The 24495-nt window shown below is 41.6% G+C and overlaps 1 protein-coding gene across 1 annotated transcript in view; it reads right to left on the reverse strand.

Moving 5' to 3' along the window:
- Window positions 1-24495, reverse strand: part of ITSN2 (intersectin 2) — a 3295579-nt gene that overhangs the window by 317534 nt on the left and 2953550 nt on the right. Inside the window, exon 31 of the mRNA XM_044063555.1 lies at window positions 893-1060. Within this exon, the coding sequence (XP_043919490.1) occupies window positions 893-1060 (168 nt within the window). The remainder of the gene's footprint in view (window positions 1-892; window positions 1061-24495) is intronic.

A 24495-nucleotide genomic window follows, 5' to 3' on the forward strand; every position in this document is an offset into this window, starting at 1 on the left:
TATTAAATTTTTTTTTTTTGTTTAAGTAAAACATGGGTGCTTAGCACTCCATGCAGGTAGGATATAAACTGTAACAACTGTTTACTATAGTTGCAGCAGGCATTTTGCAGTTTATAAGAAGAGAGAGTATTTTTTTTCATAAAATGGAGGATGGTCTGGGGCAGGGCACAGACACCGGAACTGGATGGCTAGGCAGGAGGGGGGCACGTATTGTGCATCTGGCCACCTGACTGGTGTGGCCAGTAGAAAGAAACAGCAGTTTTTTTTTTCTCTACAATGGATGAGAGAGCGGGGGGGGGGGGGGTGCATGGATTTGTAATAACTGAATTGCTAAATGCCCTTTTTTTTGGCACTTCACTAAGAGCTCATGGGGGGGCTGGTTGAACCAGCTGCACTTCTGCTGTCTCTTAAACAGTAATTGTTGTGTTTACAAGTTGTATTACTGAAATATCATGCAGCAACACTTAAGGGTTTAATCTGCAAAGAATCATCTGAGGACAGAACAAAAAGGACAAAAACAATATAACATTTACAAAACAAACTCTTGTTTATAGCTTCCACTTTATAAGAACTAACATCAGCTATATATATGCTGGAAGAAGATCAGAATGAAAAGATGAACAACTGTCCAAAGCCTACACAGCTTGGGTGGAAAAAATAATCTTTAGTGGGCACCTTTTTCTAGTTTGAAAACCACCTTGCCCAAATATTGCAGTGACAAGAATGGTAGCATTAGTATCACTTATTCTCTGTCAATAAGCTTACATTTCAAGACAGTTTGCATACAGGTGGTCAAGCAGCAAAATATATAAAAAGAGAATCGGCTATACCTACTGATGTTCAAAGACATTATACTCTGTGCACTCTGATTAAATTATTTTTGACTTCTTACCTCAGTAAGCCCCTCACATTGCACATGAGACTGAAGCCACTCAAGACGATCAGAGTTTTCTTTCTCCCGCACACCTTCATTGACTTGAGAGCACAACTCTTCTGCACGTTCCAAGGCCATCTTCAGATGACTGTGATCAGGATGGCTCTCAGGAGTATTATCCAGTATCTAAAGGCACAAAAGTAGTGATGTATAAGCCTGTCTTATACAATAAACTACTGCATTATACTTTTATTCACAACATATGGAAATGTATTTAACAAGGTAATCTTCATAGCAAGACATCCATTCTATAGTTCAAAGTTACATTCCAAAAAACAATTTTAGTTACTCTCCTTTTTCAAATAGTTCTATTACAGACAATTTACATTTTAATCTCAGCTACAGCGCTTAAGTTTTAAAAATCTACACATCAGTCTTTTCTTTTGTGAAACAGAACTTTAGTAAACTCTCACTTCATCAGACAAGTATCCAAAAACTTCATCCAAACCAAATTATACTCATGTACATAATGAATTAATATATTCTTTTTTTTGTTCATAACGTTACAATATTTTTGGAAATACTGACTGTCCCCAACCATTTAACCTTTATGCCAGTCACTATTTTTTTACACCATTTTCAATTCTCCCATCACTCTGGTCCCCATTTGGAGGTACTGATCTGCAACATACTATTTAAGGATATGCATCTTATTCTTTCATTTGTCTAGTGAATCCCCTACGCCATAACAACTTTATTTCCTTTACATTTCCTAACACGTTTCAAGATGTCTATTCTTTGATGTCCACTTTCTTGTTATTGCTTTTCTTTTTTTTGGTTGCTAACATAATTCAACATACTAAGGCCTTTTTATATGTTGGCAATTCAACTCCCCTACTCTAACTTAATAGCCTTATCTCTTTAATAACTTGTTCACCCTATATCTGTCCTAGGGCATTTTGCAATGCATCCTTTTATTTTTATTTTTTTATTTTACATTTGTTGACAGGGAAAGTCCAACTGGAACAAGGTTCACTTACAGCAGAGGCCAGGGGAGAAAAGCTCCACATTAAACAATATGTGCAGTGGTAATTATACAATCAAAAGATATGTTATACAAGAAATAATATATTTACAATGGTTTGTTAAAAGCAAGCTTAATTTACACATAGTAGGCCCTGGATGGCAGTATCTGAGCCCTTGGGAGAAAAACTCCACATTAAGCAATACGATCAAAAGATACATCACACAAGACATAATATATTTACAATGGTTTGTTCCAAGCAAGCTTAATTTACACATAGTAACATTACACGCTCCCAAAAAATGTACTCCGAGCCGCCCCCCTTCACAATCCCTCCATACATTTCCAACATTTACTTCAATCTGAGGGAAGAACCTCTCTGTGTAGTAATCAGTCTGCCCGAGGCACTTGCAACCTAAAAGCTAAAGGTTTTTGAAATGTCATGGAAGTCTGAAAAAGGCATATTCTTGTCTGGCTTACTCTTGGCAAAATATATTTTCCTCTCTACATATCAATTATCTAGGTCCTAGTATTTTCTACCTCTTCTACTATTTCCTCTGAGCCTCACTCCATTTGGGACTGCAGCTCTTTCAGTTAGTCTTAACACGTCTTCAGTCTCTTATAAAAATAACCCTCTTCATGGAAGTAAACCAAAGGTCAGTACATCTCAAATTGTCTTTGACAGTACCCCTATTATTTGCAACATTCTCAAATTTAAAAACCCCAAACACACCCAACTCTGCCCAAATATCAACAAAATATTGCCAGATTCTTAGAACTTGACTATACATCTGTTTCTATAATTTATTTCCTATCTATATGTGTGTGTGTACAATTAGATATACAGGTTTACCACCAAATGCTCAGCACTTGGAAGTTAAAATTGAGCTGTGCAAATCTCACATGTTGACAGTCAGAATGTTGAATACCAACATTACTGACTGTCCAAACTTGCTCCCCCCTTCCAGACCCATGTTAGCTCTTGTTCTTGAGTCCAAAGCAGTAGGGAGTTTCAGCATTTGGTGTCATTTTTGTACATGCTAGTATTCAGCTAACTGACTTTCGAGAAGAAGCTGCGGTAATTGATAGTCTTGACATTCTGAATGTCGAGTAGCTAACATTAAACTGATATATCTATGCAAGCATATACACACACATGCACACAAGTACTTGGTAATTTAATGAAATGTACACTCACTGAAACCAGCATTTCGAAAATCTATTAACTGAAAAAGAAAAAAATATGACAGGGAAAAAAAGACTGTGAAAGGAAAACAGAGTTTATTTTTGTGACCACTTGACCAAAAGCCTACCATTAAACTCAGACATACTTTGTCTGAATAGTTACAGTATTATAGAAAAGACAGGTGGGGTCCTGTACCACATTACTATGCATGCTAACTCTAACCCTGCCTCAACCCAACATCTTACCTTAGAAAGTACCTTGCAGTAACACTGCTACTACTACTTGCTCAATATACTCGGGCCACACATACTCCACATTAAATCTATCCCCTTCCCTAGTCCTTACTCTAATCCTAACCCACAAACATTCTTACCTCATAATGTTTGGGATTTCTTTAGGTTTAATATTTCTAACAGGGCTGGGTCAGACATGGCTTTCTAAGTCAAGCACTTAATAGATGATATGAGACCGAGAAAAGCTGGAATTATTTGAGCCTGTCCATGTAGGGCATGTGTTTAAGGAGTAAGATCCTCTTTGTGAGGTACTTTTGTGGCCTTTCCAGCTGTTGCAAGTGTTTAGTGAGGTACACTCCAAATGGGGCATTATACTCGATGATTGGTCTAATGAGAGAAGAGTAGAGAGAGATGAAGACTTCTTTCTTCCTAGATGCTAAACCTTTGGTAATGAGATGTGCACATAGAATGACTTTCTAACCACAGCGGCAATGTGGTGGTCGAGGGAGAAGTTGCTGTCAACCTGTGTCCCCAGATCTCTTATAACACCTTCAGTGCTCAGTGGGCTACCATCAATGTGGTAATTAGTGGTAACTGACTTTTTCCCAAAGAGAATGACAACGCATTTTTTGGCATTAAGCTTAAGGCCATGGTTTTGACACCAGTCGTTGGTCTCAATGAGGCCTTTCTGTAAGATGTCTTCATCACTTGGGGAGTTAATAATGGTTTCCAGCTTGCAATCGTTGGTGTAATTGGTCAGCCAGAGCCCCTCCGTGATGGCCTGGACTTCTGAGAAGTAAATGCCAAACAGGAGAGGACCCAGGACCGATCCCAGTGGGACCCCACTATTGACTGGTCGGCATTCTGACTTAGAGTTTGCTACTTCCACACTGTGGCCTCTACCTGTGAGCCAGTTTGCAACCCACCTAGTGATATAGGGGTTGATGCCTAGTTTGGTGAGTCTATCAATAATTCCTGAGTGGGGAGTGGTATCAAAGGCCTTGGCCAGATCGAGGTAGGCTGTATGAACTGCCTTCCCTCATCCACAGCTCTGGTGACTGACTCAAAGAAGTCAACCAGGTTGAGCAGGCATGATCCACCCTTCACAAAACCAAATTGCATGGGATCCAGAGTTTGGAGATTCCCTATATCCTTGTTAATTAGGTCCATGATGATGCGCTCCATAGCCTTACATATCAGACTAGTCAGACTAATGAAGCGATAATTCCCAAGGTCTGTAGTCGCTCCCCCTTTATGGAGAGGGATGACTGTAGCAGTGCGCCATTCTGTATGGACAAAGCCTGAGGTGAGGCTGTGATTGAAGAGGGCACACACAGCTGTGGTGCCAGTTCACTCTGCGTTCATGCAGAACACAGCCAGTGATGGACATTGTCAGGTCCCATGGAAGCTGTATTCTTGGCCTTGGACAATGCAGCTTTAAACTATGCTGCAGTAATGTTGGGTGCCTGGCATTCATCAGGTATTGTGATTGGTCCTTTAGGGGGGAAGAGAGGGTTAAAGTTGGCACTGAATTTGTCAGTCAGTACGCTGGCGATATCTGTTGGCTGAGTATAGGAGGTACCAGTGTGCAGTAACTCACAGCAAATCTGGGTACTGCCGTGGAGATTCCTGATATAACTGTAGAAGGCTTTGTGGTTGTTTTTAGTGTCTGCCACAATTCTGCCTTCATAGCTGGCTTTAGAGGTTTTAATGAGGGATCTCAACTTTTTGTTTAGGCTAATAAGGGAGTTTTTCCAGTCTTGGGACTTCACCATTTTCAGGAACAGTTTCTTCCTTCTGTAGTAGAGTTTATTAATGGCAGGTGACCACCAGACTGGCTTCTTTTTTTTGGAGAAGAGTGTCTTGATTCTCTTGGGTATGGCTAGTTCCATACATTTATGTACATGTTTGTACAGTGCATTGGTGTATGATTCAGAGGTCATGCACCTATTTTCCATTTGCATGGGTGCCATGAAGTTAGCCACCTCTGTTTTTAGGAGCCCAAAGTCAGCTTTGGAAAAGTTTTTCATGGTGATTACCATTGCTGATGGTGTGGGTGAGATGTGGATTTCCATGGTAATTAGTTTGTGGCTGGCTCTAACCAGGGAGGAATTGACTATTGGTGTTGAGCAACGGTTGCCCATGTTAGTATCAATCAGGTCAAGGATGTTGCTTCCTCTAGTGGGGGTAAGAATAAGCTGCTCCAGCGCATTGGAATTAATGAATTCCAGGAAGCGTTAGGCAAGTGTATTGTTGCATAAGTAGTTTTCCCAGTTGATGGAGGGGTAGCTGAAGTCACCCAGTATGAGAGTGTTGGGTTGGACCCTAATAGTTTCCAAGGTGCTTAAGGAATGTGGAATGAGTGTCTTGAGACATGGTTGGGGACCTATAGCAGGCTACGACCTGAATCGCCGTCTTACCCACTGTTAGCTGTACCTGAAGTATCTCTGATGCGTTATGCTGCCCTACTAGTCTGCAGGTGTGCATATCCTTTACAAATATGGAGACGCCACCGCCTTTGGAGCTTCAGTCTATTTTCTGGGGCCGAAAGGTTTGGAATGGATTATGGCCTGGTAGCGCAGGGGTGCTTTCTGCTGCTTTAAACCAGGTCTCTGTTACAGCACAAATGTCAATGTTCTCCATCTTGAGGAGTGCTTCGAGAGTGTGCATCTTGAGATTTAGACTTCTAGCGTTGAGCAGCATGACCCTCAGATTGCATTTATTTATAGCTGTTAATCAAGTCTAAACAAAGCCAAATTTGAGGTAAAAATAACATTTCAGGCCTAGGACAATCACAAGTCTTTTTTCGGCTATGTCCACAACCTCAAAGGCTATATACAACAATGTGTCAAATTCATTGCAAATGGAGCCACCCATACTGAGCAGGAAGATATAACAAATCTACTGGCCAACAAACTAAGCTGCAATTTTAACCCCTTTCCCCCTAAATACCTTTCAGAAAATACCATCAACCAATTATCATTAAGGAACAGATCCTCAATGAACTTTCCAGGCCAAGATCATTCCATTGATGGTCCCCGACAACATTCCAGGATGCCTCTTTAACAGCAAAATAATACGATCTATTGGGGCCAGTAGAATCACTATTTAACCATAGCCTCCAAGACAGGCTTTGTTCCAAGTGAAGGGAGGACAGCCACTGTCATCTCTGTGCATAAGGGTGGGCCATCTATGGACTCAAGTAACTAAAGGGCCTTTAGTTTGACTGGTCTCCTATGCAAAGTCATGGAAAGAATTATCATGGAAATGATAAACAATGACACAGGATCCAACCCCATTTTGTTTCATCAAGGGCAAGTTGTGCCAAATCAACCTGATAGAGTTTTTATGGAAGGTCACCAAAACAACAGATGAGGGCAAAATAGTGCATACCACCTACCATGACTTGGCTGAAGCATGCAACACAATATCTCAATTCAGGCATTGTAGACAAACTCACAAAAGTAGGTATAAACCACCATGTCACTACTGGACAGCCAGCTGGCTCAAAGATATGATCCAAGAAGTTAGGATAGGGGAGCCTACCTCTACCTAAACTTCAGTCACTAGCAGATTTCTTCAAGGTTCAGTGCTGGGGCTATTCCTTTTTAGAATCGACTTCGCTAAAGTCAAGACCAACATCAAGGGCCTCTGGCCAACCAAGTTTTCAGACAATTGCAAACTAGATGCAGACAGAGAATCCCCCAAAGATGCAAACATCTTCCAAGAAAGTCAGACACCGGCCAATAAATGGTGCCAGAACCAAGGTCTAAAACCTAACTTCAAGAAATACATAATATCCTTTGGGAAGATGGCTACCTCTGGAAACTACCACACTGATAACACATCCCCAAGAGAAGATATAGTGATCAGGGATTTGGGAACACATACATACAGTAACCTGGCCTTTGACCATAAGAGTCTGTGGTAGTAAGGAAATCATAATATGTTGCACAACTTATAAGCAAAAGTATGGCATCTAAGCCCAAAGATGTAATTGTTCCACTGTACTTCACCCTTATCAGACCAATCATTTAGTACAATGCTTACTTCATCATGTAACTGACCAGGCATATGCAACAAACAGAGCACCCACAAGGGTTTCTCACAAAAGCAGTACAAATGTGTACACATTGTACCAGCTCCTACATATCAATATCTGATATTGCTCTGATATCTGTTGTACTTCTGCAAAACAAATAGCATCAAAATCACAATCTAGAGACGTAAACCTTGTCTGCAACATAAATAGGACATGTGGGAGGGACAAATGTGTATCTCAAAGACTATCCCTTTTCTGGAACAGGCTACCCATCCATGTGAAAGACAGTTTTACCCTAACCCAATTCAAGTTTAATTTGGACCAGTGTTCGGGGAATTGGAAATTTACCCAAGTCTGGCACCTACATCTCTATTACAAAGTAGCACCCTGCAAATGCTTGATCTTCCATGTCCCAGTTTACATACACACCTTAAAATAACCCTATGGTAATGGCAGCAAATGGGAAAAACCAGAAGAAGCTGAGAATTGAGACAGAAGGGAAAACAGTGGAACAGGTTAACAGCTTCAAATATCTGGGAGGGGTGGATGAAGAGAAGGGAAGTCTAAATAAAGTCAAAGCTACAGTCAGAGGGTCTGCAGCCAACTGGCATGACAGAAGAATGCCACAGAAGCTGAAATGTAAGATGTACAAAACTGTGGTTTGACAAGTACTGCTGTACGGTACGGAAACCTGGGCAGTAAAGGCAGAGCAGTTGAGGAAGCTACAGGTGATGAAGGTGAAATGCCTGAAAGAGGTGGTAGGAAGCACACTGTGCGACAGAAAAAGAAATGAGGACAAAAAGGCAAAAGTCAAAGTAGCTCCAAGTGCAGAAAAGGTCGAAGAGAACAGATTACAGTGATTTGCGCACATGTGCAGCAAAGCAGAAGACAATCTTATGAAGATGACTTGGGACAGACAGGAAAAAGGGAAGAGGAAGTGAGGGCATCCAGCAGAGAGATGGAGGGACTGTGTAAGAGAAGGGTCTATATTAGAACATTGAACATTTAACAGTTCGAACCACTAAAGGTCGGCCTTTAGTGACTGAACTGTTAAAATATTGAATGTTCGTAAAAAAAAAAATAAAAACAAACCAAAAAAAACTAAAGAGTGTAGGCAAGGGGGACAAGCCCCCCTGAACTCCCTACATGGGGGGCTGCGCCCCCGCTACTTAAATATACCAACTCCAAGACCGCACTACATTGCAGTAAATGGAAATCTCCCCTTATGGAGATTTCCGTTTACCCGCTCGATGTTCTGCACTTTCTCTATTCTCGGGTCGACAATGTCAAATTCAACATTGTCGGCTTTCGAGAATTTAATATAGACCCAAAGGAAGACCTGCGACAGTCAGGCATGAGTGTTGAAGAAGCTAGGAGAATGGCACTGAATACAGAGAGTTGGCAACAGTTGACTCAACTCCCTGACAAAATGTAGAAAAATGAAATGAGTTGATGATGATCAAAATTTTAGACACATCCATAGCTCAAGCTCCTCTCCTTACCCATAATCCTTTCCCAAGCCTTAGATTATCTCAGATTGTTTTCCCCCTTGGTATTAAGCTATAGAAGGAAACAGTTCCATAAATATCTAGATGTAGGATAGGGAAGGCATCTGCAGCTAAGAGAGAGAGAGACAGGGTCAAGACGGTATACCTCCAGGTCATACCAGGAAAACATACAAATATGTTCTACCAATGGAATGGGAAGGGGGGGGTTAGGTTGAGTAAGGATAAAAACAGACAATCCAGATGCATCATTATGGTAAGTACATTAACGTTTATATCTGATGTCTTTTTCATCTATTCCTCAACCATTGCAAAAGAGTCCCCAGCTAGTATAACCCCAGGGTGGTCTCATGGAATGATACTGAAGGGCATGGCAGAACCAAATGCTGCCTTGTTCCTAGAAAGGATATTCAGCTTGTAATGAATTATGAAGGTATGAACACTGGACCAAGAAGCAGCAGCACAAATGTCATCTAAAGACGTTCTGGAAAGAAATACATAAGTGGATAATGACCTTCTGAAATGAGCATGTGATGGGTTTGACAAACTCAAAACTTTCTGTTTATAAACATAAGAAATTAATTCAGTGAGCCACCATGTCAAAGTAAACTTTGATAAAGATTGTCCCAATTTAGCTTTTGAGAAAGAAAGAAATAGAAATAAACAATTGGTCTGCTTTCCTGAAAGTTTCTGTTCTGAGAAAATAAAATCAAAGTTGTCTGTGTACATCCAACATATGAAGCATGTATACCACTTTATTGGAGAATTTCAGTAAGAAAACTGGTAAATGAATAGATTGGTTGGGGTGAATTCATCAGCTACTTTCGAAAAAAAGAGGGTTTGGTGCAAAGAAAAACCCTTTCTTAATGAAAAGTGGCTGCAAGGCAAAGCTTAGAGTTCAGAAACTTATCTAACAGATGTAATAGCAACCAGAAAAAGAGTTTTCCAGGACAAGAATTTTAAATCAGTGTTTGCTGCAGGTTCAAAAGGAAACTGGCAAAGTTGGGAGAAGAACTGTCAAGTCCCAAGGAGGGGCGGGGTAACTGATAGGTGGTCTGAGCAAAAAGGTACCTTTAATGAAGACTTTGCAAAACTTCAAAACTAAGGATGGGCCAAGGACAAATGATCTTTGTCTTACATGAAAATTGGAGATTGCCTCTAGCTGAACCTCGATTGTAGAGTAGCTTGTTCTATTATGGAAAAATGGAGACCAGAAATTTTAAAACCGCAGGTAAGAGTGCTGAAAAGGGGTCTAAGTGGCTCTCAATGGCCCATCTGTTCTTATATATCTTCCTAGTGGAGTCCCGCCACTGAAGAATTCAGAGACCACCCTTGAGACAGAAGAAAAGATTTGCTCAGTCTATCAGCTAACATGCTGAACTCCCCAGGATGTGTGTTGACAAAAGAAAGCGATTCAAAGAGAACACCCACTGCCACACTCTTCTTGCCTCCCGATATAAGGGATAAGAGTAGGATCCCTTCTGTCTGTTGATGTACCAGACTACTGACATGTGGCCTGGCTGTCTCTAAGGCAACTGTCCCTTGAAGAAGGATGTCTTGAAAAGCCTGCCACATTTGTAGAAAGTACAGTTGTGTACATTTACCATAAATGTAGATGTTCGAGTGCATTAATTGTTGCAGTCATCGCACTTGGGTTATCTGCCTGCAGGTAGCCCTCAGTCAGCCTGAATACCAGAGTCTTGGGATTTCTGCGTCGGATGCCGTCGCCTCTTCCATGATGTCAGGTCGCCAGGGGTATAAAACATGCAGCCGACGCCATTACATCAGTTTTTCTTGCCCCTGATGTCAGGAGCCCCCAAAATAGGAAGCAATTACATGGTGTGGAACACCTCCAGTAAAAAGTAAATACCATTGCCATAAGATATGGCCAAAAAAGAGGATAGGTAGAAAGTATAGAAAAGTCAGGGGGCTGGAGGAAGGGTAACCAGGACTGCAGCAGTGAATACACTCAAACATCTACATTTATGGTAAGTGTACACAACTGTACTATGTTCTTCATGTTTCACTGTTGCAGTCATCACACTTAGGTTGATTCCCAAAGCTGAGGAAGGGTGGAGGCAGTCAAGCAGTATTAGGGCTGGCTAGCTTACTGAGGGTTGCTGGTGATGTATTCAGGGAATAAGCTAGGCTGCCAGGGTCAGGGATTGCAGCTGAGGATGCAAAATCTGTCCCTCCTGCTGGGACAGCAGAGAGGGGGTCTGATGTAGGTGCCAGGGTGGCACTGCGTCAGACTGCATAGGAGTGGGTACCAGTGCTAGCGTGGCCAGTCTGCTGCAATAAGGATTGCCTTTGGCCTGTCCTGTTTGATCTAGAGTAGTACTTTTGAGAAGAGGGGCAGAGAGGGAAAGGCATAGATTGAGAGGTTTTCCCATGTAAAGGATAGGGCATCCACTTTCCATGCTTGGCTGTGGGGAGTTCTGGTGCAAAATTTGCTCAACTGATGGTTTTGGGGGGAAGCAAAGAGGTCTACCTCTGGTGTCCCCCACCTGTGGATTAGAAGTTTGAATGATTTGGGTTCCAGTTTCCACTCGTGTGGGTCCATAAGACTTCTGCTTAAGTCGTCTGCCAGTGAATTATGTTTGCCTGGCAGGAATTGAGCTTGCAGGTGCACTTGATTGCTCAAGGCTGTGTTCCAGAGCCATGGCTAAGCTGCAGAGTGGGTAAGAATGACTTCCCCCCTGCTTGTTTATGTACCACATAACTGTGGTGTTGTCTGTCTTTATCAAGAGTTGTCCTGGAAGGATAAGGTACTTGAAGGCTGTCAGTGTATTCTGTACAGCTAACATTTCTTTTTGATTGATATGCAGGTGAATTTGTCCTGGGCTCCATTTGCCTTGAATGCATTTGCCTGCCATGTGAGCCCCCCCCATGCATAGTCTGATGCATCTGTTGTCAGGGTTTGGGAGGCAGGGGGTTGAGTGAAAGGGAGTCCCTTGTTGTGATTGCAAGCCTCTTCCCACCAATGGAACTCTGTCCTCAGGCAAGGAATGATATGAATCACTTTTTCCAGGTCCTGAGAATGTTGACACCAGAGACTTTTTAAGTACCACTGAAGTTTCCTCATATGCAGTCTTGCATATGGAATTAGAAGAATGCATGAGGCCATGAACCGTAAGGCTTGCAGTATTTTTCTTGCAGATAGCTGGGTTTGGGTGACCAGTAGTTTGAACTAATTTGTCAAATAAACCTGCTTTTCTGAAATGAGGAATGCCATCTGGGAAGTTGTGCTCAAGCTTGCTCCCAGGAATACAGTATTTTGACTGGGTACCAGCTGTGATTTCTTTTCACTGACAGTATACCCCAGAGACGTTAGGAGTCTCTTTACAAACGTCAGGTGTTGATGTAGCAATTCCTGACTGTCCGCCTGAATCAGGAAACCGTCCAAGTATGGGTAAATTTGAATATTTCTCTGCCTGCAGTATGCAATGGCTGGAACCAGGCACTTTGTGAATACCCTAGGCACAGTAGATAAGCCAAAGAGAAGTGCAGAGAACTCATAGTGCATAGAGTCTGCCCTGAAATGTAGATATTTCCTGCAAGATTCCCTTATGGGGATGTGCAGATAAGCCTCCTTTAAGTCTAGGGTGACCAGCCAGGAGTCCTTGGCTAGCACAGGAAGCAGCTGCTGGAGTGTAAGCATTTTGAATTTTGGTACCACCAGGAAGGTGTTGAGAATTGACAGATCCAAAATAGGGCACCAAGAGTTCTCTTTTCTGGGCACCAGGAACAGTCTGGAGTAGAAACCCTGTCCCCTTTGCTCTGAGGGGAACAGGTTGAATAGCCCTGATACTGAGAAGAGAAAGTACTTACTTTTGGGAAGGTCTGGCAATCCGATTGGGATTGGCAGTGAGTGGAAGTAGAATATGTAACCCTGGGATACAGTGTTTAAGACCCATTGGTCCTGGGTAATATACTCCCATTTTTTTGCATGCAGGGCGAATTTTCCTCCCAGGGGTGCAAGTACTTGGACATGGCTGGGAAGGATGAAGGACAAGTCATTGTGAACTTTTTTCATAAGGGAATGGCTTACCACTCCCTGTTTTTGAGGTGGGAGCACTCCATTGTTTAGATCTGTGCATACAGTGAGACTGTAGTCTTTGCGGTCTGTTGCCCCAGGGTTTGGACTGAGAAGGTCTGGGAGGGACTGGAAAGGACCAGTTTTTTGAAGGCCAATGCCTACTGAATCTATGTGGCTATACCTGTAAGAAATCTTTAAGAAAACAGTTTGCATAGATTTAGCTTTTTCCTCCATCTTTTTAAGAACTTCTTCTACTTTTGTGCCAAACATTCTTGGTTTAATGGAGCATCTAGTAATTTTGCTTTGACATGGTCTGGTAAGATTTGTTCCTTCAGCCAAGCATGCCTTCTCAGAACAGACCCAGTGGCAGCAGCCCTGCAAGATGCTTCTAAGGCATCAAAACCACACTACAAAGTATGTTTACCAACTTGGTTTGCAGAATGCATTAACTCTTGTAAATCTTTATTTTCTGCACAATCAGGAATCAACAACATTTTTTGTTTAACTACTTCCATAATATGCTGCTGGCACTTCAACATGTGAAACTGGCAATTTAAAGCCCTGATGGCAAGAGTTGCAGAGGTATATACCTTCTTACCCCATATGTCTAAAGCTCTAGAATCCCTGTTCGAAGGGGTAGGGTTTTTGGCTGTAGTAACCTTAATACCTTTAGGTCCCTGGGAAATGGTCTCTGGATCCGCAGTGGAATTTTTAAAGAGAAATTTGTGAGAGTCAGATACTCTGTAGTACTTATCAGGCTTTCTAGGAGCTGGTGGTAAAGTATCAGGGGTAAGACTGGATTCCATGAAGACATCATCTACAATATCCAGGACAGGGGGTATAGCTAGAGGCCTGTGTTGAGGCAAGTGTAAAAATTCCCTGAGTCTCTTTTTGGACTGTGGGTAGTCTTGGCATTCCCAGCAGAAATGCTCTCTTAGGGTATGCAAGGTTTCACCAAAAGAAAAGTCCTCTGGGGGGAGGCAGAGGGAATGGAATCCTCTGTATCTGAGTCCTCATAGGTAGATAAGGAGCCCTGGTAATCAGAGGAGTCAGAGTCATCGGACTCCTGGTCTGTAGAATCAGAAGGAAAATCAATTCCTTGTCTTTTAGAGGGGGAAGGCTGGCTTCCCCTAATTAAAGTAATAAGGTCTTCAGCCATTCTAAGCATTTGTTTCTGTGGCATGGGAGCTTGAGAATGTGCTTTGCTCGTCGGTTTCCTAGGCATAGTGCGAACTCTGGTCCTGAGAAATTCGGTAGTTTTAGTCAGAAACGAAGTAGTCAGTTTAATACAAACATTGAAAGTTCTGAATACACCCTCAGAAGCCAGTGCCTGCACAGCGGCTCTGGACCCATCCAAGGTAGAGACATCCGCAGGTTCCATAGTCAAAGAAGCATCTCGTGGCATACCGGACTCTGAATGGGTCTCAGTAGAGGCCTGTGAATCTGTACAAGTGGGTATCAGGGGCTGCGAAAGCCCTTCACTGAGTACCGGCGGACTGGCAACTAGCTTAACTGAAGCGTTGGCAGTTTTGGACCTATGTGGTCTGTCTCTGTCTTTATCCTTACATTTTTTTGGAAGATTGGTAGTCGGATGGCCAACACCATTTCGGAATATGGAGAATGAGAGCAAAAGAATTTAGTGACAAAGATAGCCTGACGATGAATAGTTCGGGCGTTGAACACGGCACAAAACCGACAGCGAGGAACTTTGTGGTCTGGGAATAAACAGGTGACGCAGTAAGAATGAAAATCTCTGTGAGGTATTTGCTTTCCACAGGCAAGAAAATTGTCAACTTTTTCTGACATCGGTTATAGCAAGAAAAAGGATCCCAAACGGGATGCTTAGCTTTATAAGACTTAAGGCTTGAAACTCGAAAAATGAAAATTTCAGGTAGCAGCCGACCGGCACTTGGGAACTGCTTCTGCTTTGGGCTCCCGCATGGCAAGAAAAGCTGATGTAATGGCATTGGCTGCATGTTTTACACCCCTGACGACCTGACATCATGGAAGAGGTGACAGCATCCAACGAAGAAATCCGAAGACTCTGGTATTAGGGCCGACTGAGGGCTACCTGCAGGCAGATAACCCAAGTGTGATGACTGCAACAGTGAAACACGAAGAACATCTGCCCTCATCTCTAGAACACTGATGTGAAAGCTGACCTCAAAGGGGAACCACATGCCTTGGACTGTCTGCCCCAACTAATGCCCTCACCCCACACCAAATGATTAATGTCTGTGGTCACTGTGGCCTTGGCCAATGGAAGGATAAAGGGGCAACTCTGTAAAATATCTAGTACGTGAATCTGTTTGCAGATTTTTGTGATTTAAATGAAAGATGTTGATTCATAGACCATTCCACTGCTAGTGTTCACTGTAGTACTCTCATGCAGAATCTTGCTAAAGGCAGACGAGTTATGGAGGCTGGCAATGAACCAAGAAGCTGAAGAACTAGCTTGACTGAAAGTGACTAAAGAGATAGCAGAAGTGTCGCCTGATGTTGTAACTTGGACAACCTGGATTGACAGAATCAGGTCACTTGAGACACTGTATCTAGATGAGCCCCTGTGAACTCCAGGGTGTGACTGGGAAGGAGAGGAGATTTGTCACAGCTGACTGTGATGCCCAGGGGTATACATAAAAGGAGCAGGTAGATTCTGACATGAATAAGTAGATGCCTGGTGGGAGAAGTGATGAGCCAGTCATAGATGTAAGGAAATACACTGAATCACAGCAGTCTCAGGTGATCTGCAACCACTGCCACATACTTGGTGAACACCTGGGAGGCTGTGGCAAGACCAAAGGACAGGGGTCTGAACTGAAAATGACTGGTTTCCAGTCAGAAGTGGAGGTATCTCCTAGATCGTCTGTCCACTTTTATGTGACAGTTTGCATCTTGGAGGTCTGTCAAGCACATCCACAACAAAAGAGGAAGGAATGGACTGAACCATCACCATTTGGAACTTAGGTCCAATATTGGCCTGAGGTCCCAGTATTCTTTGGCAACAAAAAGAATCTCAAATAAGTTCCGAATATTCGCTGGTCTGGTGGGACCTATTGGATGACTCCTTTTCTTATCAGCTTTTCTATCAATAAGGCTGCTTTCTTTCTCTGATGGAGTAGAATATCAGGGATTTTTCTTGGATGTACAGGTGGATGAAGAAAAAATGGAATGTAATAACCTCTGGTAATTATCTCCAGACATCTTTGGTGACAGACATCCAAGTTGCCGGATGCAGAGATAAGTGCCCCCCGACTGCCTCCACAGAGCAGCAGTCAGGCAATTATTCAGGGGGCACTGAAAAGCCTGCTCACAAAAGAGACCTCTGATGCCTTGGTTTTGCAGGCTCTTCTGCCTTGTGGGCAATGTTCACCCTTAGAGTTTCAGTACCTACCAAGTTTACTTCCACTGCACTAGATAAATGCACCGAAGGTGGTGGAGATTCTATATTTGCAAAATAAATCTCACCTCCAGGCTCATGAGACAGGATAACAACATGGAACTTCTCCCTGTCCAACTTACCATTAAACAAAGAAACTTATATCATAGCTAACTACAGAACCCTCTCTATGCCTCCTTGACCCATACCTTCTACCTGACTAGTATGGAGTTCCTATGAACTAGTCCAAACACTAACTTCCTAGGGAACTTCAACTATACAGCCATCAACCGAAAGATATACACATCCCCTAATATGTATGCCCGTGGATTTCTAGACTTCATAAATACAAATTTCTGAACCAGTTAGTCTGCACCTCAATTAGGGGAGACAAACTCCTGGACTTAGTCTTCATCAATATGGGAGAACTCTGTTCCCCACAAGTTGCAACTTCCACGCTAGTCAAATCGGACCATAAATCAGTCACACTCACCATAAGACTAAAGAGGGAAGCATCTTCATATACCTCAGCATTCAGAGATTATACAATGGGTAATCTACTAAAACTGATCAATGACCTGACTAAATTCAACATCCTCTCCAATCTGATGACCCCACTGCATATGTAGAACCCTTTACCACCAAATTCTATGCACATATGAAAAACTTCATACATTCATCTATCCTCCCTCTGAAGTAATGCAATGTCAAATTTTAAAACTAAACTCCTGTGTTGGACTCCAGATATAAACAGGCTGTACAACAAAAGAAGAAGACTCATTACATGCAATGTAACTCTCAATATGTCAAAAATGCTCTTGTTAAATTTAACAAGGAACCCCAGTCCTTAATCAAATCAACTAAAGCTAGATATGAGGAAAAAAACAGCTACTCAACTGAAACACAACCATAAATTCTTCTTTAATTATGTTGAAAATATCAGAAACAATGTCCAGCACTGTGCAGAGTTAATAGTAAATGGTATCACATACTCAGACCCTGAGGGCATAGCCAATCTACTAGTGGATACATTTAGTTCCAACTTCCCTCCCCCTATACTCCCAAATCACATACCCTCCCCCCAAATCTTCCATGTTCAAGTCCTTAAAGCACTTTTCAGGGTCAAGAACACGGCTTCTACATTAGGCTGCCTATGGGCCAGCCTGAAACAGGACCTGTCAAATGCCCCCTACATATGTTATTCAATATCAGCCTTCAGAAACAGTCCTTGTGCCAGATGAATGGAGAATACCAATAGTCATTTCCCTGCATAAAGGTGGGAAGTCAATGGACCCAAGTAATTGCAGACCCATAAGTCTGACCAGCCTCATCTGTAAGGCCATAGAAAGTATCATTATAGAAATGATGATGCTTTCCACAGCCTTACAGATGAGGCTATGGAGAGCACCCCTACAGAAATAAACAAAAGACTTAGGTAACCTAAAAACTACTGACATAAGCCAGTTCAGTTTTTGTCAAAAGTAGATCCTGCTGTTTAATTTGGTTAACTTCTTAAAAAGACTTAATGAAGCAATGGAAGAAGGCAAAACACTACACATCGCATATCCAGTCCTCACAAAGGCATTCAACACCATCCCATACTCGGACACTGTTGATAAACTCTCCCAGTTAAATGTTAATTAATGTGTAACTCCCTGGTTAACAAATTTGCTCACAAACAGAACCCAGGAAATTAGGGTAGATGGCTCTATCTTCCAACCCAGTGTACCCCAGGGTTCAGTTCTTGGGCCACGCTTCTTTGGCATTTACCTCTCAGAGATCAAAGCTAATGTTAAGGGTTTATGGCTGATCATGTCTGCACATGACTGTAAACATGGTGCCATCATAAACTATCCAGTGGACACTAAGATCCTCCAAAAGGGCATTTCCCAAAAATCAGCTGGTGTCATAATCATGCACTAAAACTAATAAACAAAAAGTGTATAATTGTCTCCTTTAGCAAGCATTACATTCCCTGTAACCAGAACATCAACAACACACCCCTGAAGATCAATATGGTAGTTAGAGACCTGGGAACTTATTAGAACAACAAACTGTCCTTTGATCACCATTTATCCACTGTGGTAAAAAAACTCCTTTTTCATTGTACTGCTTATTAGTAAATGTATGACATCTAGAGTCAAGGATGAGGGTATTTCATTGTATTGGGCACTTAAGCCAATCATTGAGTATAATGTACCCTTTGGTATGCACCAGTCCAAACACTTAACACAATCTGAATGAAACCTAATGCTTTTGCCCAAGAAAATCAAGGGCCCAAATCATAAACATTTGAAAGCCTTCTCCCTCATTCAGTATCATAAAGGATACTGAGGGGCAATCTCTGATCTACTGCACATCTGCAAATCCAATGATGGCATAAATATTCACTCAAAAGATCTAAATACTCACTCAAAATATCTTATTCTGTTCTACAATATAAACAGAACATATAGGGATAGCTATGTATCACAGACACTAATACTTACTTATTTTATTTATTTATTTACATTTGATAACAGGGTAGAGATGGCTGGGTCAGAAGCCCGTTTTCAGCATAGACCAGGGAAGAAAAGCTCCAAGGAAGATTACATAATTATACATTTGCACATATGACAATTACAATAGGAGTTCAAATGCAAGTTCCTTGACGCTGTATCTAAAAGCATATAATAATGGTAGTACAATAAGCTTATACTATTCATACAGACAAAACAAAAATATATATATATTTTTTTCCAGGATAAAAATATTACAATCTGAAGCTAAGAAGGCTCAACTGCCAAGAAATATTGGCAATGGGTGATGGAGAGAAGGAAGTTAGACAGTAAGGGGTTAAATTAGTTAGCCTGGTAGACTTCTATGGAATCATCATCATCTCCACATAAAGCAATGTATTTCCCTTAATCTTTTCAAATGTAATCGGGACAGTTGGATGGGAAACTCACTCCTGGTTAAGTATCCTTGTCCCTTACGGCGGGTAACCTGTAAATGTTCTGCCTAGCTCTGAGTTATTCATACTGTCATTACAAGGTTAAAAACTTCATGGGAAAGCACAGCTAGGCATCTAAAGATCCTCACAGAAAAATAGCCTAGTAAGTACTGTGAACCTATACTACGGACCTAAATTTATACCACCAAATTAAAAAAAAATGTGTATATACATACATATATATATCAATGAGGGGATAGGTTTCTAAATTAGCATATTCCTAGCCTATACGATAAGTCACAACTACAGGTCAAGCAAAGGAATATTTTGTCTATTTTTAAGGCTAGTCTTAATGATTGGGTAGGGGAGACACAAATTTGCATCAAGGTAACATGTATGGCCTGACCTGAATTTGGGAGGTAGACATGATTAAATACTCAACAGGTGGTAAGAACCTTTAAGTGTATATATGGCTAAGCATGTTATGGTCCCTGGGAATACGTGCATAGATAAATGTTAAATAAAATAAACATGCAGCATTCCAGAGGCAACATAAGGAACTGAGAATGATGTGTGCCTCAAGGCACTGATCATTTTCCTGACAGTGATCCCATTCTTTTCAGTAAAGTCTGAGAACAGAATTTGTAGCTGCTGGGCACCCTCAATGACAAGAAGATATGGCCCCACTCCTTTTTTTTTGGTTTTGTTTTTTTTCCTTCAGGGGTCACTTCTTTTCCCCTTTTCCAGGAAGTGTGGCCTCTCACGACCAGATTGATTCAACCCAACAATCTCTGCCTCACAAGCTACTAGGATTACAGGTATAAGCCACATACCTGAGCAGATGTACTCCCAGAAAAACCTCGGATGTCTCTGATGTTAGGCTGAATTCTGGAATCTTTAACTAGAAGCCCAAGTTGTTCAACTAGTTCATGGTCAAGGTCAATGCCCTTCTCATTTCTTCCAGTGAAAGGGCATGGATTAGACAGTTACCTATATAAGGATGAAAGTGGATATCCCTGGTCCTCAGGAAGGCAAATGCTGGACCTATGAACCTGCTAAACAGCCACAGTGCTTTGGAAATACTAAAAGGGAGGACAAAGTACTGGGAATGCCCATCGCCTAACTGGAATCTAGGGAAATTCATACAGCACTTGGGAAGGGATATAATAGCAAGCAGCCTTCAAATCCAGCATAATTAATAAGACACTGGAAAAAGTAACACAAGTAGTGCCTGAAGGTTAAACATTTTCCATTTTGTGATCCTCAGACATATGCTCAATTTGGAAAGATCCAGAGGGGGTTCTACAGTTCATCCTTCCCAGGAATGTGATAAAACAAAGTACAAGATCTTCTTATCTTCTCCTGGGAAATTCCCTCAAAGGCACTATATGCAGCCAGTTACTGGAAGACTTCCAGAGATGAGACAGTCTGGTCTGGTAGACTGGAACATTCCCATAAAGCGACAAATGGTCCCGAATTCATTCTTGTATGCACCCCTTACTCACTTGTTGGACATCAGGTACAATCAATTGTTTCGGAAATGGGCTAGGCTACCACTGGGGACAGTCAGTACTCCTGGAGGAGGGTACAAAAGGAAGAAAGAAGGGAGGGTGGGAAATTTAGAACATAGTGAGTACTTGTTAGGAGGGTGTATCTTGGGCAGAAGGGTTTTCTACTCCATGCCCACTAAATCCATATATCTTTATCCTGGATTCTGAAAATTATTCTGACCACTGCTTAAAATACTCCTTAATTAGGTTCAGTGTGTTGCAAAAAGACAAGTCCTCGGTTGGGAACCTGACAAGACAGGCTACTTATCACTATTGCAACCCAATAGGGGCAAAATCAGGGGAGGAGTACACTAGGTCCTCCAATTCAAGGTCTGCTTCCTGCAAAGTCTGCTGCTAGGAAGTCTTTTTCTTTTCTTTGAGGGGTATGCTTAACATGGACAGTTACAGATGAGTGCTAATTCTCTGCCAGGGTGTAGCATACTCCCCTGCAAATTCCTTACAACCAAAAGCCAAAGATGCCACTAGAAAGGGTATCCTCAACCCTGTTGATGAAAGGCAAAGTAATTTATTATTTAGTTTTATTTATTTATTTAACATTTGTTTACCGGAAAAGTCCAACTTGGAACAAAGCCAATTTTCAGTGGAGGTCCGGGGAGAAATGCTTTAGATGTATGTCTTTGTAACGTGGGAGTAAACTGGAGCACCTAGAGGAAACCCACACAAATACAGGGAGGACATGCAGACTCCTCACAGCAGGCACTCTAGCAGAGAATCGAACCAGAGAATCTCTTGCTGTAAGGCAACAATGTCACCACTGCACCATCCATTGAAAGCCTGGAAAACTGTGAGCATGCTTTCTTGTCTACCATTAATAAAATGGCTGGACTATCTGGAGGCATAATCACCTGTGGAGGAGTATAATCACTAAGGGTCATAAATACTTTGTGGACACTGGAAATAAACATCTGATTTGTTCATGACACAACCTCCTCTAGATGGCGGCAACACAGCAGCAGCCAAAGTTTGGATCCCAATGTCTGCCTCCAGAAGAGATAGGACAGGAGGGGATTCCACAGAAGACAGACATGGGGCTGGAGAAGCCTGAGACAAGTCCTCTACAGAATCACCGGCAGGCATCTACAGAACCAAAGGGATCTTTAAGCCATCATGCCATCTGTCTTGCTGAATCTTAATAAGTAATCTCTTAAGATTACTTTTTTTTTCTGTTAAAAGCCAAAGATGGAGGGCTCCACCACTGCAGATAGCTGGCCTGCACCAAGGTCTCATTTTTTTCTAATTTAGGTAGATCATGACATTCTAGGCTCTACAAGCCAGTGTCTTCGCCCTACAGATAGCAGTGTTCACAAGAGGAAATTTGGCAATCTTCTCCTAGACAAAAAAGTACTGTATGTGTAAATCCTTTGGCTGAAATTATTTTCTACATGCACACTTTTTAGAAAACTTTTTTTCAGGGATGTCACACACCACCGGTAATTTTGAAAGTCAAAGTGCAAAAATAACAAGTACAGTCCAATTCACCAGAATCAGTCACAAAGGCAACAACAAAAATAAAAGAAATTGCAAAATTCAATTAAAAGTTCTGAAACTGGCTACATTTGGTTTTCTGGAAGTTAGCTAGAAGGGGCCCAGTGTACAATGGATTAATGAATACAAAAAGGAAAGGGTCAGTTGGTAAAACTTAGGCAGGTATAAAAAGTATTTGCAGAACAAGAAAAATGGCTCAAGAAACCACAGAGAAGTTAGCAATAACATTATCTTAAATTAAAGTTATTGTTAACTTCTCTGTGGTTCTTTGAGCTGGCTTTCTTGTTCTTCCATATTTTATAACCAGTTACTTATTTGTGGAAAAAGAAATAAGCAATGACATGACTGCCTCTGCCTTATAAGCTTCAAGTTAGACAAGGCGGTGTTACACTCATAATGGACATGTGGCTCTGGAAATGGACAAAAGCTCAGATTTTCACTTTGGAAAATCCTAGTGGATAAGAAATAATACTGTAGTGCTGAATCCTATAATGAGTATAGGGGAATGCTATTATTGTAATATTGCACTGCTGGCCCTACATCTCTCTCCTTCTCTTTTAACATTGAATGTACACAATAATGTACCCAAATCTGCCCATTTATATGTACTGGTCTGTATGATGGGGTTAAAGCTGAAAGCCTACTAAAGCATAACATCTTCAAAATAAAGGAAAGGGAAGAAAAGAGGAATGTTAGAAATAAACCTGTGGTCTTCCACATTGAGAAATGAACATATTTTAGGCTGATTCCAAAAAAACACAAAATAAAAACTAAATATAAACATTTAAGGCTGATAATAGGTTACTTTGCCTCACTGATGACTTACAAGGGCACGCGCACATACACAAACAGCAGTAGAGTGAGAAGCTGGATCACTAGTTGTCTTGGTCATTGTTATGAGAACCAGATTTGCTTTTTCTGTATTTGTATTTAGAAGCAACTTCTGGATCAGAGGATTGGGTGGTGCATAAAGGAGATTTGATTGTTGAACTGACAGGACAGAAGATGTTTTATCTTTCCTGAAACAAAAGCGATAGAAAGTCAATAACTCAGATGAAAATAAATATGGATCCACCTTTAGAAAACCCCATATCTTGGAGGCCATAAAAAAGGCCTGTCTACATTTTGATCACTGAAGATGGAAGAATCTTGGCCGCACTGCAGCATAAGAAAAATGGCCTGACTGCACCTCAGATGATCCGTGCTCGGCTAGTGGCATGGGCACTGGATAGGCCAAGTGGTGTAGGATGGGAGCAAGGAGCTGGCACCAGCTTGCCCATCCTGGGTAAAGGAAGGAATTTGACTCACTGCACTGGGGGCACCTGAAAGAATGCCACTACATAGCTGGCAGCATGTAGACCCTAGCATGCTTGCACTGCAAGCTATGTGCTGCTTAATTGAGAGGGTGTGCACATACTTCATGAGGCAACTATAAAAGAACACAGAGGCTGCCAAGAGGGTGGGGAGAGCACTGTCCATTGGATCTGCATACTGGCCAACTCCCTATTGACTTTCACCTTAGCTGGGGAACAAATGGTTCAAAGGGCTTTCCTCAAAGAAAGAACAAATTTGTCAACTGGGTGCCACAGCCACTCGGTTGATCCTGAGGACCCACCCACCACCACCATCAAAAAAGTAGCAAAAAAAAAAAAAAAGAGAGATGATTATGGAGGGATTCTTTCCTCAGGGAGCTTGCTAGAAAGTTTAATTGGCTTCTGATTCAGAAAGTATGAAGAGAAAAGTTAATTTGAACTGCCTGCTCTGTTTTATTTTTATTTTATTTATCAGTTAAGTGAACTGGTCTGATGACCCTTTTCAGCCATGTCCTTGGCCAATTAGACAAGTACAAATAGCAGAATATAAACATTACTAACAGCAGAATGTATAAAAAGGTAACCAACATAAATATTACTAATTCACAATATTAAAGTAAAACGCAGCAACATTATACAATATACATCTACAATACACAAATTACGGGTAAGAGTGTGACTTTGTGAGGCTATCAGCTTCTACTCAGTCTAATATAGAAAAAGGTACAGTAACAGAAATGCTATTGATGGTAGTAGTACTCTCTGCACATAGTCGAGTACATATTTATATTGATGAGACACACGGAAAGTAGGTAATATATTTAGATGTTGAACTTTTTCAGTATGCTTAGACCTGAGCTAAACAAATTGTGTCTGGTCTATGCTACAGAATTACAAATGGTTATATGCATT

Source organism: Protopterus annectens, chromosome 2.part1 (assembly GCF_019279795.1).
Source record: "Protopterus annectens isolate FY-2018-M chromosome 2.part1, PAN1.0, whole genome shotgun sequence".
Taxonomy (NCBI): Eukaryota; Metazoa; Chordata; order Ceratodontiformes; family Protopteridae; genus Protopterus; species Protopterus annectens.